The sequence below is a fragment of the Globicephala melas genome, chromosome 15, assembly GCF_963455315.2.
Source record: "Globicephala melas chromosome 15, mGloMel1.2, whole genome shotgun sequence".
Lineage (NCBI taxonomy): Eukaryota > Metazoa > Chordata > Mammalia > Artiodactyla > Delphinidae > Globicephala > Globicephala melas.
This window is the reverse complement of record NC_083328.1, coordinates 36808319-36827602: the sequence shown is the minus strand read 5'-3', so window position 1 is coordinate 36827602 and position 19284 is coordinate 36808319. Positions and strand designations below refer to the sequence as shown.

General features: G+C 49.6%; 2 protein-coding genes and 1 non-coding gene across 15 annotated transcripts in view; 2 read left to right on the top strand and 1 right to left on the bottom strand.

Moving 5' to 3' along the window:
• The window catches only part of IFT140 (intraflagellar transport 140), a 70926-nt gene extending 57678 nt beyond the window's left edge, over positions 1–13248 (bottom strand). For 2 of the 11 annotated variants that reach the window (XM_030872186.2, XM_060285623.2), the window contains exons 1-6: positions 12710–13107; positions 12307–12448; positions 9344–9521; positions 6729–6950; positions 466–587; positions 192–334 (exon numbers count right to left, since the gene is read on the bottom strand). In XM_030872186.2, the coding sequence (XP_030728046.1) occupies positions 192–334; positions 466–587; positions 6729–6950; positions 9344–9490 (634 nt within the window). In that variant the 5' untranslated portion in view covers positions 9491–9521; positions 12307–12448; positions 12710–13107. The other 9 variants (XM_060285622.1, XM_060285617.1, XM_060285621.1 and 6 more) reach the window with 9 other exon arrangements.
• On the top strand, positions 7842–7913 carry TRNAE-UUC (transfer RNA glutamic acid (anticodon UUC)). Its single transcript has one exon. It is a non-coding gene; the product is annotated as a tRNA-Glu (tRNA).
• A 1597-nt stretch (positions 13249–14845) lies between the features above and the next one.
• CRAMP1 (cramped chromatin regulator homolog 1) overlaps positions 14846–19284 on the top strand; it is a 67959-nt gene continuing 63520 nt past the window's right edge. For all 3 annotated transcript variants that reach the window (XM_030872162.2, XM_030872161.2, XM_030872159.2), the window contains exons 1-2: positions 14846–15112; positions 17174–17520. In XM_030872162.2, the coding sequence (XP_030728022.1) occupies positions 17175–17520 (346 nt within the window). In that variant the 5' untranslated portion in view covers positions 14846–15112; position 17174. The remainder of the gene's footprint in view (positions 15113–17173; positions 17521–19284) is intronic.

Below are 19284 nucleotides of genomic sequence, written 5' to 3'. Positions count from 1 at the left end.
TTGTTTCTATCAGGTCAAGGTGAAGCCACCCTTTGGATCCTGGATAAACACCTGCACGAGCCGGCTAAGGCATCCATCTGGGAATGGCGCACAGCCTGCAATTTTATGCAGAAACGCCATCCATTCGCTTATAATCTCCCAGACACTCCGAAACACTGCAGTGTCCCCAGACCCCAACCTGAGTGTCTTACCATCGGTCAAGCTGACAAAGAATGAGAGTCCCTCTTGAGGTCCCATTTTCAGGAAACTTCCAAAGCCACACTTCCTCCAGTTAAACTTGTCCAGGGCTTTCTCATCACCACTCACAGCTGCCTTCGCCAACTGAACGAGGTCCCTAAGAGCAAATGTGACAGAGATTCCTTGTTGCTCCCTGGACGAAGGTGGTATAACCACAGAGGAGACCCCTCCAGTGTCAGGAGGAGCCACATCCCCGGCCCCGCCAGCCACCACCCAAGCTCTACTTACTCGCCGGGAGGGGGGAGCCGGAAGATGCAGTGAGTGAGGTGTTTTCCATACTCGTGTTTCAGCAGCGGTGCCCCTTGTACTCGACCCCTTTGGTCCAACTTCCATAAGAGCAGGATACCAAGCTGGAAAACCCAAGGTCACATTCTTAGCAAGTGACTGGTGGAGGGTGAGGGTGATACTGTGCAATAGAGCATGGGCTTACTCCTTTTTTTCTTTTAAAATTATACTACTACTATATGTGCACCATGAAAAACTCAAAACAATTTTAGTGTTCAGTGAAGGAACCAGAAACTCCTCTCTGTGCCCCATCCCATCTTCACTCCCTGGAGATAACAAGTGTCACATGTTCAGTTTTTAAAACAAATCTTTAATTTTGGGATAGATTCAGATTTAAGGAAAAGTGGCAAAGATAGTTCAGAGACGCTCCATACCTCACAACTAGCTTCTCCTATTACTGACCCTACATTACTGTGGCGCATGATACTAACTAAAGTTGGTACTTCATTCACCTCTCCTCAGTTCTTCCTGCCCTGGGACCCTGTCCAGGCCCCACAGACATCTGGTCGCCATGTCTCCTTGGGCCCCCTGGGCTGGGACGGTGGCTCAGACACCCCTGTTCTGGACGCCTGGACAGTGTTGAGGAAGACCGATCAGGGGTTTTGTAGAATGTCCCTCCGGCAGGATTTGCCTGATGTTTTTCTCATTGTTGTTGGGGTGGTGGGTTTGAGAGGAAGACCAGAGGTCAAGTGCTGCTGTCGACATGTCGGATCAGGGGTCCCTGTCCTTGGCGTGACCTGTCTGCTGAGGTCATGTCTGTGACCTCCCTCACTGGGGAGTTTCTTCTTCCTTCCATCCTGTCCTGCCTGGAAGGAAGTCGCTGTGTACAGCCCACACGTAGGAAGGGGAGTTATGTCTCACCTCCTAGATCATCTGGAGAGATATGCCTCTTGTCCACCATTTACTGATTTATTAAATCATAGATTTACATCAATATGGACGCACGGATGGACCCATGAATATTTATTTTCTACTCTGGGTTATGACCCAATATTCCCTTGTTTGTTTAGATACTCAAATTGTTCCAGCTCCGCCATCGGGAGCTCTTTCCTCAGGCTCTGTTGTCCCTTCAATGCACCCGTCGCTGTGGGTTTGTGAGCACCTCCTCACGTCCTGGCCTACAGATCCTCCGGGCTTGCCATCCTGCCCCAGCCCGAGGATCAGCCATTTCTCCAAGTAGCCCTGGTTCATTTTATTGGAAGAAACCAAGATCTGGGTGCCAGGTGTACTATATGTTCAACATCAAAGTCATCAAAATCTCAAGTTAATGGCTCAGACAACTGCTAGAAAAGTTCAAGTTGCGGGGAAGACGACTTGGTCCAGGAGCAATTTTCCAGGAGGGCTTCTGGCTGGGACAAGCTAAGCTTTGCCAAATGGCAGTGTTTCCCTCGAACCCTGAGGCCGCTTTGCTGCGCTGCCCGAGCAGTCCTCAAGGTCTGTTTCCTGCTCACGGTCAGTGGGTGTAACATTGCTTTACTGTATATAAGAATATGATTTTCAAATAATGTGGGCCTTGGGACGTCCCTGGAAGCCCAGTGGTTAAGACTCCACGTTTCCACTGCAGGGGACGCGGGTTCGATCCCTGGTCAGGGAACTAAGATCCTGCATGCTGTGTGGCACGGCCAAAAAAAAGTGGGCCTTAAAAAGCAACTTGTACAGTGGACCTCTAAGAAAAGTATATAAGATCAGAAATAGTATGTAACATGAGTATACATAGAATTCAAATCCTATATTATTATACAGATTCTTCTTGACTTTGCCAGCTTTATAAAGATAAGAATAAAAACATTGGGGGGCTTCCCTGGTGGCGCAGTGGTTGAGAGTCTGCCTGCAGATGCAGGGGACACAGGTTTGTGCTCCGGTCCGGGAAGATCCCACATGCCACGGAGCGGCTGGGCCTGTGAGCCATGGCCGCTGAGCCTGCGCGTCCGGAGCCTGTGCTCTGCAACGGGAGAGGCCACAACAGTGAGAGGCCTGCGTACCACAAAACAAAACAAAACAAAACAAACATTGGGGCTTCCCTGGTGGCGCAGTGATTGAGAATCCGCCTGCCAATGCAGGGGACACGGGTTCGATCCCTGGTCTGGGAAGATCCCACATGCTGCGGAGCAACTAAGCGCGTGCGCCACAACTACTGAGCCTGTGCGCCACAACTACTGAGCCCGCGTGCCACAACTACTGAAGCCCGTGTGCCTAAAGCCCGTGCTCCACAACGAGAGAAGCCACCACAGTGAGAAGCCCGCGCACTGCAACGAAGAATAGCCCATGCTCGCCGCAATTAGAGAAAGCCTGCGCGCAGCAACAAAGACCCAACACAGCCAGAAATAAATACATAAAATAAATTTATAAAAAAAAAAATAAAAACATTATTTTTTGTGTGTTTACAAATTACTCTTAAAATAAAATTTAAAAAATAATACTTGCACAGTGAAACACACATAAGGGCAGAAATGGGAAGGCTTCCTTCCCCGTCACCTAGCCTCCTCCCTAGAGGAGCCAGAAGTTGGGCCCTGCTGTGTGTTTTAGGCACACACGGCCCCTGTGGAGATGGCCTTCTGCTCTGCCCTGCAAGTACAATCGTCCAGCACTTAATTTTTCTTTTCTTTTTTCTTTTTGGCCCGGCTGCGCAGCTTCCGGGACCTTAGCTCTCCAAACAGGGATTGAACACAGGACCCTGCAGTGAAAGTGCCGAGTCCTAACCACTGGACTGCCAGGGAACTCCTGTCCAGCACTTAATTTTTAACACAGTAAATGACTGTTTTATTAGTATACACGAGCTTCCAGCTGACAGCTCATTAGGCACCTGAACACAAACATGAGCACTCGGCCTGTCCAGATCCCCCGACTGTTGAGCTGGGGAAGAAGTTGAAGGATGGAAATGTCCGGAGTCCCTGGAGTAGTGGTTTCTGCTCAGATGACTGCAGACCCCTGTTCTGATACAAGGACAGACAGACAGAGAGACACACACACACACACACAAGAAGGGGAAGCCACAGGAAGTCACCTCAGGTCTCCTGTAACCAGATAGACACGCAGACGCCAAGTAGAAGATGGCAAAGCAGATGCCTCTTCGGGGCCTCCTGCTCATTGCCCCTAAATTCTAAGTGGTTTTTGCATCTCTTACTACTCCTGAGGGGGGATCCTTTGTGTTCAGAGTGGTCTCTTTACTCGCTGCCATTCCTTCCAGGTCACTTCATTCAAATAACTTTATCCAGTAAGACTTGAAAGAAAAGTGAGAGCATCTCACCCTCAGGTGGGAAACCAGTCCCATGCAGAGCAGGAGGTGAACGTACTAAGGGACTAGTGTGAAGTTAGGGCTCAGATACGACTGTCGGGACACGTTGTCACTTCACAGCTGGCTCACTAATGGTTTATCTCAGAGATCAGGAAGCGACTTGCCCTTTCCTGTGTGTAGGTGCACTTACTCCTCGCCCTCAGCTCTTGTCCAGCAGGAGAGTGAGAGGGAGATGAGCCCTGGACATGCATTGTCCTCCCCGCTTCTTCACCGACCAAGTGTTTGCCTGGTGCCCTCTTCCAGGGATCTCCCCACTGCCCCAGGCCCAAGGGTGGCTGCACAGAGGGCACCTGGCCCGAGCTGGACTTGGGACAGAGGAGGAAGGGCAGGTCATCTCTGGGGTGAAACTGGAGCGGGTAGATTCCTTTGTTTCCAGCGGCCTCCTGGACGGATGGCACAGGAGAGAGACAGTTGTGCAGGAAGAGGCCCTGAGAGGCGGATGTTGGCAGCAGACACCTCACTCGTGGTTCTGGATGTCGGAAGCCAGCTCTGCTCCTGTCCCTGGAGACTGTGGGGCACTCTGAGGGCTGCAGATTACGTGTGTCTTCCTGCTTCAGCAGGTTTGGTCGGTCTCATGGTAATCAAACTGGGTCTCTGGTGGGAGAGTGGAAAAGACCCTGGGCCAAGCCTGCGAGCAGGTGTCTCAGAGGTTAGTGCTCTGAGTGTGTCTGTTCATTTGTTATTACTTCTCTGCCTGCCTGAGTCCAGTAAGAAATTAGGACCAGCACAGTTGTAGACTTTCTTAGAGAAGTGCTAGGTATTTCTGTTCTTAAATCCTGACTCCAAGACTTGGTCAGCACCAACCTGGGCTTTGTTTCATGCCTCAGTCATCTACTCTGTTAGTTGCTTCTTAATAAAGGCAAGATGAGAATGATGGCATTCAATGACCCTGAATTCTTTTATTCCTCTAGGGGATTTTCTGAGCAAGGAGGTGGGAAAGATCACCAAAGAAGTAGGAATCTGGGGGCAGAGCAATGCCATTAGGTGGGAATAGACTAGAAAAATAGAAGAAAAATCCAGACAAAAGGATAAATAGAACAGTGGATGAGTGATATGAACAGAAAGGAAGTATAAATGGCTCTTCTAAGTTATATTCACCCTCAAGAGGAAGAGAAACTCAAACTAGAACACGACCGAGATAGCACTTTTCCAGGCAAAATTCTGAGCTTGGATACGACATGCTTGTGGGTTGGTGGGAGCTGGTCAAGCCCCATGGAGGGAGGTGTAGGGACACTCACCAAACCACAAGCGCATGCCCTGGATCCCACCTCCAGGAATTTCTCTAAACTTTCACACGTGCAAAAGGACAAAAGCATGAGGCCAGCCACTGTGTCACTGTCCAGCAAAGGACTGGAGACTGTTTATCCACAGAGGCTGGGGAAGTAAATGATAACACGTTGGTGTAATGAAGCGCAGGTTAAAAGAGAGCAAGGAGGTTCGCCGTGCACCACCATGGAAAGACCTGGAAGATGCAGCATCAGGTGAAAAGCCAGAAACAGAACAGGGTGCACTGGGCACTGCCCTCATGTGAAAAGGACCGAGGAAGATAGGAAAGAGACGACGCCCTCTGTGTGAAGCTCCCAGCCAAGATGTTTAACCTGAAGGCAGTCATGAGGAGACAACCACACAGATCTAAACCGAGGGACATTCTACAAGGTAACTAGTCTGGACCCCTCAAAATGTTGATATCATGAAAGACCAAAAAAAAAAAAAAAATGAGAGAGAAGAAAGAAAAGACAAGACCATGGACCAGTTCTGATGAAAGGAGACCAAAGAGAAATGACGGCCAAACACAAAGCGTGGTGCTTGGCTGGCTTCTGGGTAAGGACAAAATCAGCACAGACATTACTGGAACAGCAGGAAAAGCTGTCACACCGATGGCACAGCAGTGGAAACCAGTTCATGGGCTTCACCCTCCTGAGTGTGACAGCACACGTGGTCACGCTCCTAGGAGATCGATGCCAAAGCATTTACGGATGAAGTATGATGTCTGTGACAAACTCTCAAATATACGGGGAAAAAATACAGATGTACAGAGAGAGCAGATGTGTCAAAACATTAACAGCTACTGAATTCATGGGAAGGGTAAAAGGGTGTTGTTTGTACTATTCTTTCAACTCCCCTAAAGGTTTGAAATTTTTCAAAATTGGAAGTTGGGGAGAGAATGCATTGTGTGTTCCTGTGTGTACTGAAGGAGCACTGGAGAGACTTGAAGAAGCTGTAGGTGCTGGAGGGCAGGGAAGGGGAGGTAGTGGATGGGGTGGGGCTGGAGAGTCTTTACAGTATATACCTTTTCGTATTTTTTGAACTTTGAAACATGTAAATGTATTACCTTAAATGTGTAAAATAAATAAACACATTGTACAATTTCTGCTGTCATTTTTGAATCAAACAGATCTAGAGCTGGTAATTCTCTGCTGTGGGGTCTGCCCTGAGCATCGGAGGATGTTGAGCAGTATCTCTGGCCTCCACCCACCAGATGCCAGTAGAAAGAACCCCCAACACCACCACTGTGACAACAAAAAATCTCCCCAGACACAGCAAAGTGTCCCCTGGGGGCAAACTGACCTGCTTAGGAAGCCCTGGGCCAGATGATCAGGACCAGGGACTCCTAGGCAATGAAGCGGTGTGCTCAGGGAAGGTGAGGTTTGGGGGTACATGAAGCACCACCCCATCTTTGTGAATGTACTTACCTAGAAATGTTCATTTAAAAAATTACAAACTTTTGCCACAGAGTGAGATGATAGAATAAAACATTCAAACCTTCCTCCCAATATAAAACAAAATCTGCCATGACAGCTGACAAAATCAGTTGAACTCAGCAACCGCAAGTTTCTAATAATTTGGTCCCTAAGAGCATGTACAGGGCAATGCAGAGATCTGAAGTCAGTGTCTCAGCGTGTCTGCTCACCCTATCCCCCGATACCAGGCAGTTCCCGTTGGGGCTCCAGTTGAGGACGGTGATGTCGGCGGTTTGCGTAGGGGGGACCACATGCTGCTCCTTGTCTTGCTTATTAAACACGACCACTTCTCCGGTCTCCCAGCCAATAGCCAGGATCAGCCGCGTCGGGTGCCAGCAGAGGGAGGTGACCCGGAACGACCTCTCGATATGCGTGTCTGGCACGCACTCACCCTGTGACACACGAGGTAAATTCTTTATTTTATAGGGAGTGGCCGCTACTCTAAGAATTTCTGCCTCGTCAATGGAATGACATCAGCTAGAAGACATAATGAGCAGTTTGTTAAGGAAATATTCTATTTAATTTTCATAGAAACACCCATCTTGCCTCAGCTGAACTATGAAAGCGTAAGGTAAACATTCAACTGACCCCATGGACCAGTTTATCAATAAAATTTTATTTACTTAAAATGTTTTTCCATTTATTTTTATTTATTTTTTTGGCCACGCCGTGTGGCTTGTGGGATCTTAGTTCCCTGACCAGGGATCAAACCTGGGCCCCCTGAAGTGGAAGCTCTGAGTCCTAACCACTGGACCGCCAGGGAGCTCAATAAAACTTTATTTACAAAAAGAAGTGGGCCAGCGGGTGAAATGTGTTGACCCAAGGTTCTCAAAGTGTAGTGAGGTGACCCTAGAACGTTTTTGGGGTCTGTGACGCCAAAGTCATGTTCAGGATGATATGATCTGCCCTGTTAACTCTCGTTCTCTCATGAGTGTACAGTGCAGTTTTCCGGAGCTCTGTGATGTGTGATGATGTCATTGCTGTGACAGCCAATTGAATACGTGCTGGTATATTCTTGTGTTTTCTAGCATTTTCTAAGGCAGTAGGTTTAAGGTATAAATGTGTTTTCAGAGATTAATTCAGTTTGTTCTCAGTACTTCTACTGGGCTCTTCCTAGTAAACTCAGTTACACCTGCTACATCTGTGACCTCATTATCATCCAATAAATCATTATTTTGAAATCCTAATGGTCTCCTTGTGCCAATTAGAAACACAGGAAGTACACTTTGTTTTGTAATAGTATATTTTAAATTTTCTAAAATTTAAAATTTTATCTAGGGAATTCCCTGGTGGTCCAGTGGTTAGGACTTGGCACTTTCACTGCCATGGCCCGGGTTCAATCCCTGGTTGGGGAACTAAGATCCCACAAGCTGCACGGTGAAGAAAAAAAAAATCTAAAATTGCTATTATTTTGGATTTAATAATACTTACTCTAAAGAAAATTTTATGATACATATTGGAGAGTTGTCTGACTCCCAGAAGGGAGGCATCTACTCTGAAATAGTTGGTGACACTGTGCTTGGCACTGGGGCCAAATACTGACCCATACCTGGGATGAGACCAAGATGAGCATACCAGGAGGGTTTGCCCTTTGTGGAGCATGAGGGGAGGGCTTGCTCAGGGGTTGGGGGGGGAGTGGTGGGCTGGAGCCACAGGCTTGTAAGTCATCCACTGATAGATGGTAATGCAACCCCAGGAGGAGGAAATAGAGGGAGAAGAGGCCTGGATGTGCTCTGAGGGGGGCCAACGGCAGGCCTGTCTGGGACGGGGGGAAGGCTGGAGGGCCCGGCGGGGAAGGGGGTGGCCTGGATGAAGGGGGCCGGGTGAGGAAGACCCTCAGGTGTGCTCTCCGGAGGACCCTACAAGAGTGTGGAATGTGGGGGGGGGCAGGGACAGCAGGACACGTTATGTAGCCATCGCTGATGAGTGTGGCTGCTTGGGTGAAATTTCAGGGGTGACATCGAGACTGCAGAGGGCAGAGCAGGGAGTGGGAAAGGAAATCCATCTTTCTTGGTGAAGTAGGAGGAGCGTCTAGAAAGTTTCTGTTATGAATTGAATTGGGCACCCCAAAAAGATGTGTTCAGGTCCTAACCCCTGGTACTTGTGATGTGACCTTATCTGAAAATAGGGTCTTTGCAGATGATCAAGTTAAGACAAGGTCATTAGAGTGGGCCCTAGTCCAGTATGACTGGTGCCCTTATGTGAGGAGGAAAGAGACATGGCCACACAGAGCAGGTGGCTGTGTGAGGATGGAGGGAGAGGCTGGAGTGATACAGGTCCCAGCCGAGGAGCACCAAGGACTGCTGGCTACACTGGAAGCTAATATGAAGCATGGAACAGATCCTCCACTAGAGCCTTCAGAGAGGACAGGGCCCTGCTAACCTGTTGTTGGAGACTTCCGGCCTCCAGAACTATGAGAGAATAAATTTCTGTTGTTTTAAGTCACCCAATTTGTGGTAATTTGTTATGGCACCTCCAGGAAACAAATAGTTTCGAATGGCCAACGGGAGGCTGGAGAGGGATGGACAGACAACCCTGCTGGTGACCGTGAACTGACTGTGGATTCTGCCTTGAGCATTCCTAAATATGTCCCCCAAACTAAATAGCAGGGGTAAAAGAGTTATTCACATAATAGGGCTTTTATAATATTGGGAGTTTGGACCTCAGTGAGAAACACACACACACACACACACACACACACACACACACACACACACACACACGAACAAAAGAGAGACAAGAGCCAGAAGCTACTGCAGTCAGAATTGCTGCTTTCCGCACTCACTTGCTCCCGATATATATCCACACTGCCTCCTGAGGCTGTGCTAATGGAAGCGACTGCCAGGAATGGGTGAACGGGGTGCCAACTGATGTGGGAGGGAGACCCAACTGCATCTGGGGCTTCTATGCGGTGGTCAAAGTAGAGCGCCATGACGAAACGCAGGCCTGGTCAGGGCTGAAACCTGGAGGGAAAAGACAACCAAGTCCTGTTGGTCTTGAACAAAACAAAACTACTATATATAGAATTAGGAAAAAGAAGCATCACAGACCTACAAGACATTCGGCAACTTATCAGCACCCCTTCAGACCAATAACAGGCAATTTTATGCGGAAGAGGTCTCTAACAGGAAAAATATACAATTAGAGGCAAGGGATTAGACCTGAAAGATGGAAAGGAATAACACATACTGCCATCAAAACAATAAAGAAAAGCCCCGTGGACTAGACTACATGTGTAAACCTTGATCATTTTTATCCCAATCATAATAAGGACAATTTATATTTCTATAGCTCCCCATTAAGCAACATTTCCAAACAAACAAACAAACAAAAAAAGCAAACTGCTTCACAAAAGAGAAAAGTACAAAAAAACGTAGCACCCAATTTCTGATAGAAAACCAAGGCTGTCCCTGCCTTCCTCTGAGGTGTCAGAAGCAAAAGGATTCATTTGCTACGGAGTCAAGCAAAGCCAGAGCAACTGGGGAGAAGATGAACTTGATCAGTTACATGAACTTAACATCTTTCTTTCTTTCCTGGAAAAGATGTGCATATTGTCCCTTTGTGGGAGGGGTAGGAAGGTGAATGGAATGACAGTCTGACTACTGCCCACTTTTTCACATCCTACAGTCAGTTTGGGGAAGCTAACTAGCAGAGAAAAGCCTATTTGTGAGTTGGTTTGCTACCATTTAAAATTATTCAACTTCATCCCCATTAGGATGGCTATTATCAGAAAAACAGAAAGTAAAAAGTTTTGGTGAGGATGTGGAGCAATTGGAACCCTTGTGAGTTGCTGGTAGGAGTGTAAAATGGTACAGATGCTGTGGAAAACAGTATGGTGGGTCTCTAAATATCAAACATAGAATTACCATATAATTCAGGAATTCCAGTTCTGGATATATACCTAAAAGAATTGAAAGCAGGGATTTGAACAGATATTTAAACACAATATTCATAGCAGCATTATTCATAGTGAAAAGGTGGACACAACCCAAATGTCTATCAACAAATGAATGAATAAACAAAATGTGGTATATTCATACAATGGAGTATTATTTAGCCTTAAAATGGAATGAAATTCTGACTCATGTTACAACATAGATGAACCTAGAAGAAGTGAAATAAGCCAGACACAAAAGAACAAACACTGTATGATTCACTTATATAATGTACTTAGAGTCATCAAATTCATAGAGACAGAAAGTAGACTGGTAGTTGACAGGGCCTGCTGCAGACAGGGATGGGGTATTAGAGTTTATTGTATACAAGGTTTCAGTTTGGGAAGATGAAAAAAATTCTGGAGATGGATGGTGGTGATGACTGCACAACAATGTGAATGTACTTAATGCCGCTGCTGAACTGTATACTTACAAACAGTTAAAATAGTAAATCTTATATTATGTACATTTAACCACAAGAAAAAAATTGTGCAAAAAAGTTATCCAGAGCCTGCAAAATTCTATCATTAGAGTAGGGAATGGACTATGCCATTTGCTTTTAGCAATACAATAGTTGTATCAGAGGAAGTCATGAAGGCTCAGATTGGGTCTAGAGAGGGAAACCCTGTTCTTCCAGAAGCTAGAAGGCAGGTGGGTAGAAATGAACAGTCACATTTCAAATGTTTATCTTATGAATATATACCCACCACAAGCTGAAGAGCAACCCATTCAGGACTCCTAGCAGAGTAGCTGGACACTGGCCAGAGGAGCAGGGGGATGTGGGGCTGGAGTCAGGGGAGAGGGCAGGAACTGGGTCCTGCACACATCACTTAGGGGATATGCACACTGGTCAGGGCTCTGGCTTCCTTGAGTAAAGACTTCATGCAAATGTTCACACAGAGCCACTGACAATGAGACATATCAGGTTAAAAACTGGTCAGTCTAATGCAGCAAGGAAACATTTTAAAGTGAGTTTTAATGTGTTGCATCCAATCAAGGGTCTACATTCTGGGCTATGGGAAATTCTTATTCATGTTTAACAAGTTTACTTTCTAAAAATATGCCTTGGAAAAATGAATAACATATTAATTTTGTTGTAATGATAGAGAAAGAATTATAATAGCACTTGAAAAAGTTAAACCTGATTTCCTCTATCTTTTATTTCAAACATAACTTTGTAATAAGAAAGTATGCTGAAAGATCTTTAAATTACTTTCTTCCTGCCTGGGGCTTTCCCAGAAGCTCTCTCCCCGACACCCCTGCTTTGGGTACTCAAGAAGCCTCTTTTCCACCATTGAGCTCTTGGACTTGACTTCTACGTTGTCTAGTGCTTCTGCCCAGAGTCCTCATAGAACCCTGCATTTGTCCACTGCTGCATTCAGAGTTTACTGTAAATGTGTGTTTAACTGACCATCCTCCACTCCCTACCAGATTATCTGCCCCACAGGGTGAGGGGCCATCGGAGCATCCCCAGCCCTGGAACAGTTGTAAAAAGGGGGTTAGGGCTTCCCTGGTGGCGCAGCGGTTGAGAGTCCGCCTGCCGATGCAGGGGACACGGGTTCGTGCCCCGGTCCGGGAAGATCCCACATGCCGCGGAGCGGCTGGGCCCGTGAGGCATGGCCGCTGAGCCTGCGCGTCCGGAGCCTGTCCTCCGCAACGGGAGAGGCCACAACAGTGAGAGGTCCGCGTACCGCAAAAACAAAAACAAACAAACAAAAAAACCAAAAAAAAAAACCTCAGGGTCTCTAGAACATAAGGCGATTTGGCAATATATAAATTTTGGGGGAAAGAAAAAAATTTCATTTATTCTCACCGATTTGATCCTCTCACCTCCAGCGGTGCAAGGTCTTTACGCCTCCGTTAAACCACCTTCTGGGAAAGAAAATGTTACGGTCTTTCAACTGCGCGGCTCGTGGTACTAAGGATAACTTCAGTTGCATTACTGCTTGGAGATGCTGCGGGAGGGAACCAGAGGACTTAGAGGCAATGGCGGCAGAGTGGAGAGGTGTAGGGGCAGGCACTAGGGGCCACCCCGAAAAGCCTCACCACCGCCCCCACCACAGCCCCCGGGGCCTCGGCAGTGCAGGGTCATAGCTGCATCCCATGGACAAGAAGGAACGCCATCTCTGGTTTGGACCATGCGTGCGGTTCCCCGGGCCGCAGTACTGACAGCGCAGAAAGGTGGTTTTCTGATTCCCTCCCAGGCCCAGCGTTACCGCGAGCGCCTCCGGCACCGCCTCCTCGCCACCGGGTCAGCTCCCCCGTGCCTCAAGTAGCCACGCGGCCCTCAGTCAGACCTGTCTGCGCCGGAGGTGGCCCTTGTCTCGCGCTGACCGTTCGGACGCCCGCCCCGCACCCCGAAGCCTCAGCCTGACCAGCCACGCGCTCGGGCGCTCGGCCCAAGCAGGATTTCTGGACGAAAATAATCCGGGAGGCCGCGCGAAGGAAGTCCCGCGCACTTCGACGTTGCCCTCCTCCCGGCCCCAGGCTCCGGGCCCCCGGAACCGCCCGACACCGCGAGCCGCCTCGGCCTGCCGAGCCCCTCCGCGGCCCCGCCTCGTCGTCGCCCTCCTCCCCGGCTCCCGGCCCCCAGACCCTCTGCTCCTGGGCCCGGGGCCGGGGACCGCACTCACCTTGGTTTGGTCGCAGCGCCGCCGCGCGTTACCGGGACAACGGCTGCGAGCCCAAGGCGGATACAGCCGAAGCTGAGCTAGCGGACGCCGAGGCCGCCCGAAACTCCACGAGAGGCCGGAAAGAGCCGAAGACGATCCGGAATGTTCGTGCGGAGCCGAGGGCAGGATTCCTCCAGCGGGTGGCGAGCTCCGCGGTGCTGCAGGGCAATTTACACCCTTCGCAGCCGCTGTCTAGACTTAAAAAAGCTAGCTCTAGAGGGGGGTCAAGAGGCCAGATATGCCTTTCTAAGCAGAGAAGGGAAGCTGATAAATTCTAGATGTGATAGGAATACACGGCCGGTTGGGGACCCGCTCCTGTAGTTACGTTTCCAACCGCGTAGGTCAGTCAGGTGGAGGAAGGCAGCAGAGAGACTGGGAAAGAGACGGAACGCCATCTTTAAGATTCTTTCCTTTCTCGTTAATCTTATTGCTGGGTCTTTTGGACCCTAAAAGGTTTGCTAGACTCTGCTTTGTCTGCTTTGTTTCGAGGAGGGTGTCGTTCAAGAGAATTTATGAGTAAAGCCAGTTGATTCAATATGGTTCCTTGAAGCTGTTAACTTATGACATGCGCTCAGTGCTTTGGGGGCCTTATGGACGCCATTGGAGAGAAAATAGTAGCCAACGATACGAGTTCATCCGGTTAGAAACTAACCTGGTTTCTAACCCTGGAGGCAGACTGCATTCCCTAAGGCATTAGCAACGTGCTGCCCTGGCCTAACGGTCTGGTGGGTTAAACTAATTTTGGAAAAAAAAGAAGTAATGTCATTCATTTAAAAAACTTACTATAGCAAAAAGGTCCACATTGTTAAATAAAAAAAATAGGAAAATGTAGGTACTACCTAATAGGAGGAGCTAGGCGCTGGATCACACACATACAAGGAAAATTCTATTTAAAAAAAAAACATTTTCATAAACACTAGAATTTTATTGAATAAATTTGACATTTAACATTGCGTAAGTTTAAGGTATACAGAACGTTGCTTCGATACATTTGTATATTATATGATTAGCATGTAGAGATATTTATCACATTACATATAGTACAATATTATTGTCTGTATCCATTATACTGTGCATTAGATACTACGCCTTACAAGTTTGTACCCTTAAACACCATCGCTCTTATCAGGGGTCATAAACACTAGAATTTAAAACACTCCTTTATCGCCGAAACGAAGAAAAACAACCTAAATGCCCAGCACCAGCCGCAACGCTAAGGAACTTGAAAAGTATGCACTCAACTCAATAAAGGGTGTGTTTATCTGCCTCAGTTACACTTTTACACTTTTTCGTTAAAAACCCCGTTCGCGCCGGATTCAAGACTCAGAGCTCAGGCGGCGTTTTCTTCTCACGCATCCGTCAACACGGCCCGGGCCAATCACAGCCTAGGCTCTCACTCTATTGGCTGTCTATTCACCAATCCGGAGAGACGTACCAGTCCGCACTGCTGCGAGACTGGCGTCACAACATTACCCACTTTGCGGGCCCGCCCTCCGCCCCCGCCCAGCGTCCGTGCGTGCAAGCGCGCGTTCCCGCCGCCGACCAATGGGAGCGCCCCTGAGGGGACGCGCCCGCTGGAAACCTCGGCGTGCTCGGTCCCGCGCGCGTCGCCCCGCCCCGGCCCGCGCTCCCGCCGCTCCGGCCCCGCCCCGCGTGTCGGTCCCGCGGACTTCGCCGGCCGCCGTAGCCGGAACTGCTCCTGTACGCCGCGGGCCGGGCCTCTGGGAGGCTGAGCGGCCGCAGCACCGGGGCTCGCAACCCCGTCAGCCACACGCCGGCAGCGGAGGGGACGTGCCGGGGCGAGGTCCGCTCGGCGACTTCTTCCAAGGCGGGAGGACCACACCGGCGTTGCGGCCTCTCAGCAGCCGGCGCTCGGGAGCCGGGGCTGCCCGACAGGACCCCGGGGGACCCGGGAAGCCTGGCTGCTGTGAGGCTTTGATGAAAAAGGTGACGGCAGGCTGGGGCTCGGGTGGGGTGGGCCACCCCGACCGGCCGTCACGGCGAGGCCCGGATCCCAGCCGGAGCGGGGCTGAGGGAGAAGTGGCCTAAGCCCTGGCGGCGGTGGTTACTACGCGGTGCTTTGTCGGGGCGGCTCGCGGGAGCCCGGACTCACAAGTGTTGCGTTGACAGCGCTCTTTGTGTGCAGCCAGAAATCCGCCGGAGAGGGAAGGTTTTGCTTTTCCTTTCCCGAAATGTGGCAAATGCTGCCCAGCCGGGATTGGGTTTGAGGTGATCCCACCTCTGTGCACTGTCAGGAAGTAAGGTTGGAGGTATTGGGTAAAAGGATTCCATCTCCATGTTTTCTTTTTCCCTTCAGGGAAAACTGAAATGTGTTAATATCTTTTTAATTCTGAAAAGCAACGTCCTTTTGTATTCAGTTTAGTGTCTTCCAATATTCAACCTGGCGAACGGGCAAGTTTATTCTGTTGCAGCTGATGTAACCTTTGCCCGGGTCCTGGGTTATGTGGGTAGCTTTGGGATGATAGGTCCCTGGGGATAGGGTTTTCCACATTATAACCCAGAGGAAGGCCCTTTAGGATATTTTCAGGTTTCTTAAGCAGAAATGGATAGGATAAGTGAATAGTGAAATGTCCTATGCCATGAAGTCCTTTAAGTTTGGGTAGTATCTGTCTTGTATAGTTCTATTCTTTGGCAGGTTTTTTTTTTAAACTGGTATGAATTCAGATGATTTATGACATCAATTTCAACAGATGAATGCTGTAACAGATAGTTTTGAGGCATAATACTTAAGAGCAGTAGCAGATATTGTCATGATTTTAATCATTTCTAAATCTTTCTTTGAAAGGTCCTTACTCCTGTTAATGTATTTCATTGTTGGCCTTGATGTCTTGCTCTCATTTTCCTTTTAAATGAAAATGTTCCCATTCTCAGCAGTCGTGTTGAGCATGTCAAACAGAGTTTGGGCATAGTATCAACACCTGTTGATCTTTCTTGCTTCATCGCATGTACACATTACTGACTATTTCTGGGTTTACAATATTGATAGTGTCTGATTCTCTTTGCATAAACTGAGTGGATCTGCTTTTTGGTCCACATTTTAGAGTTGTCACATTTTGTTGTTGACATTGCTCACAACAGAGGGTAACAAAGTTAATGCGAGATTTTTATTCATGGTTACCGAGAGTTTTAACACAATTCTCTTTTATCCATTCTTACCTGGACATAACTGTGCTGTCACTTTCATAGGTGGCTCCAACCTGTTCCATGCAACAGGCTCCTTTGTTGCAAAAGCATTTTCAATTCGTAAATCCCCGCAGCAGCACACATATCCCACCCTCCGAAGCAAGATTCCCAGAAACCCCGAGCTTATTATTCTTTATGTCTGTTTTAAAATAAGCAGGCGGACCGGCAGCCGCGGGCCACCATGGAGTTCCCTGTGCACGCAGGCGAGCCCGCGCCTCTCCCCTGCCGGGGTCGATCCGGGCCCCTCGACCCCGCTCCGGGGCTAACTTTGGGGGCAGGCTTGCGGGGCAGGTGCGCGGGCCCGGAGTCCTGTGCGTTTTGGGGGGCGGGGAGGGGTGGGGTCGGGGGACGCGGGCGCGGAGGCCAGGCCGGCCCAGGCAGCGCTGGGAGCGAGGCCGGCGCGCGGGCTGCCCAGCGCGCAGGCCATGAGCCGTGGGCCCGCTGGGTAGGTGGCTCCGGGACCCCGGGACCCCAGCCCGGGCCACATGCCCCCTTCCCGACCCCGGGCCGGGGCGCCGCACGGGCAGGGCCGTCCGGGTGCGGCCGCCCAGCTGCCGCCCCGCCGCCTCCTCGCCGCCGGCCGCCGTTTCCTGGACGTCGGGCGGGCGGGCGCGCGGGGGTCCGGGCTGGGGTCGGGCGGGCGGCGGCTCAGGCCCGGCTGGCCGGGCTGGGGCGGGCGGGCCGCGGGAGGGGATCTGGAACAAACAACGGCGGCCATGTTGAGAGGGGATCGGTGCGGCTAAACTTCTCGCAGGCTGCGGGCCGCGCGCCTCACCGGGGTCCCCTCTTCCCCTCCCCGGCCAGGATGACAGTGAAGTTGGGAGACGGCGGCGGCGGGGAGGAAGGGCTCAAGAGGCTGGGCAAGAGGTCGGCCGATGAGGACTCGCTGGAAGGAGAGGGGCCCGGCAGCGGGGACGCGGCCGAGGAGAGCGGTGGCACAAAGAGGGACGGCAAGACCCCCCGGGACGGCGGCGACGGCCCCCAGGCCCCCTCGGGCGGCCCGCAGGCCCCGTCCCCGCCGCCCGCCTGCCCCCAGGACCAGCACCACTTCCTCAGGTCCAGCGTGAGGCCGCAAAGCAAGAGGCTCAGGAAGGACTCGTCCTGCGCCGGGGGGAGCAGCAGCGCGGGCAGCTCAGGGCCCCGCGGAAAAGGTACGGGGGACCCCAGCCCCTTTCAGGGTGTGCCCTGCGCTCCCCGGGGGTGGAGAAGGGACCCTTCCCTCCCCGCCTCCCTGCCTCCACCCAGCTCCTGCTCCCACATTTGTCCAGCACCCACACTTTAGGTGGCACTTTGCAGGGGGACATGACCCTTTCCTCCTCCAAAGAGACTCTTTCTGTATTTAAACTATGTTAAGAGGCAGTAAGTATTCCTTCTCTGGGCAAACACAATAGATTTCTGAAGGTTGGGTTTTTTCCCCCCAAGGCTCCTTGATGATTTATATGGTAGGTTATTTTAAACAGCAGACAATAGTTTAGAAATAGATTGAGAAAATACGTGCTGTATCTCTTCCCCAGACTCAGATGTGTGGAAATACAACAAAGAAATGGGCTTTTGAAACTCATTTGGGGAAAGATTGATAAGCCGAAAATGAGTGATCCGAAGGGTCTGACTTGGGCTCATCACCCTCCACTTCAAGTATGCTAGGCTTGAAAATTTTAAGGGCATCAAGATGTGGCCTTTGAGTTTCAACTAAGGTTTCCTTGGGTGCCATGAAAACATCTCCCCTGGTGTAGTAAGTGGTGAAAACATCTGTGGCCTGATGTAAATGAGTAACAGTCTACAGTATTTGTCGTGGTATTCTCAGGTTGTTGAGAATATTACGGCTTTTTTGTTCCCGATCTGCCAGTTCCCCATTGTTTTCTGCTTGTGTCTATTTATATTTTAGCATTCTGCTTTTTGTTAATTGTACAAGTGAATTTTTTTTTTTTAATAAATTTGGTTATTTATTTTTGGCTGTGTTAGGTCTTCCTTGCTGTGCACGGGCTTTCTGTAGTTGCGGCGAGCGGGGGATACTTTTCGTTGCGGTGTGCGGGCTTCTCATTGCGGTGGCTTCTCTTGTTGCAGAGCGCAGGCTCTAGGTGCACGGGCTTCAGTAGTTGTGGCACGCAGGCTCAGTAGTTGTGGCCCGCAGTCTCTAGAGCACATGCTCAGTAGTTGTGGTGCACAGGCTTAGTTGCTCTGTGGCATGTGGGGTCTTCCCGGACCAGGGATCGAACCTGTGTCCCCTGCATTGGCAGGCGGATTTTTAACCACGGCGCCACCAGGGAAGTCCAAGTGAATTGTTCTTAACATCCCTTTTGTTTCAGGCCACATTTGCAGCATTTTTATAGGTAGCAAATGTAACACCATTTTCTAGTGAGTTCTGCATGAAAAAACTGTCAGTTAGCTCCTTGGGAAATGGCAATTTAAATTTACTACGTGGTCCTGATAATTTTAAGAAGGAAATACCTCAGGCGCTAATGGAGGGCCCATTTTGGAGATCTGGGCCAAATGTGTGCAGTTAGGCTTGCTGCTTCTGCCTCCTTCTCAGCTGAGGAGGACTGGCCTCTGAAATCATGGCCTTACTTGGTTTTTTGGTAGACTTTTGATGTAAGTATACTTACTTGAAGATGTACGTATAAGGTCATTCTGTATGTTTCAGAAGTCAAAACTTGCCTCATAGAAGCTTATTTTGGTGTGAAAGTTGCTGATCAATTAGGGAAATGTTAATTTGTTTTATTGGCTTTGTTTTGTAAAAAAATAGGTTTTCGTTCCCAGTTACAGATATGTGTAAGTTATTATGTGTGAGCTGCTGTGGTTCCTTCGAGGGTTTGTTTGTGGCTTCAGAAGCCCTGGCTCTGGTGCCCAATCAAGTTCTTGGCCTCATTCCTCTGGTCCTCTGACCTTGGTCTGCTTGCTTGACTTCAAGCCTGCTT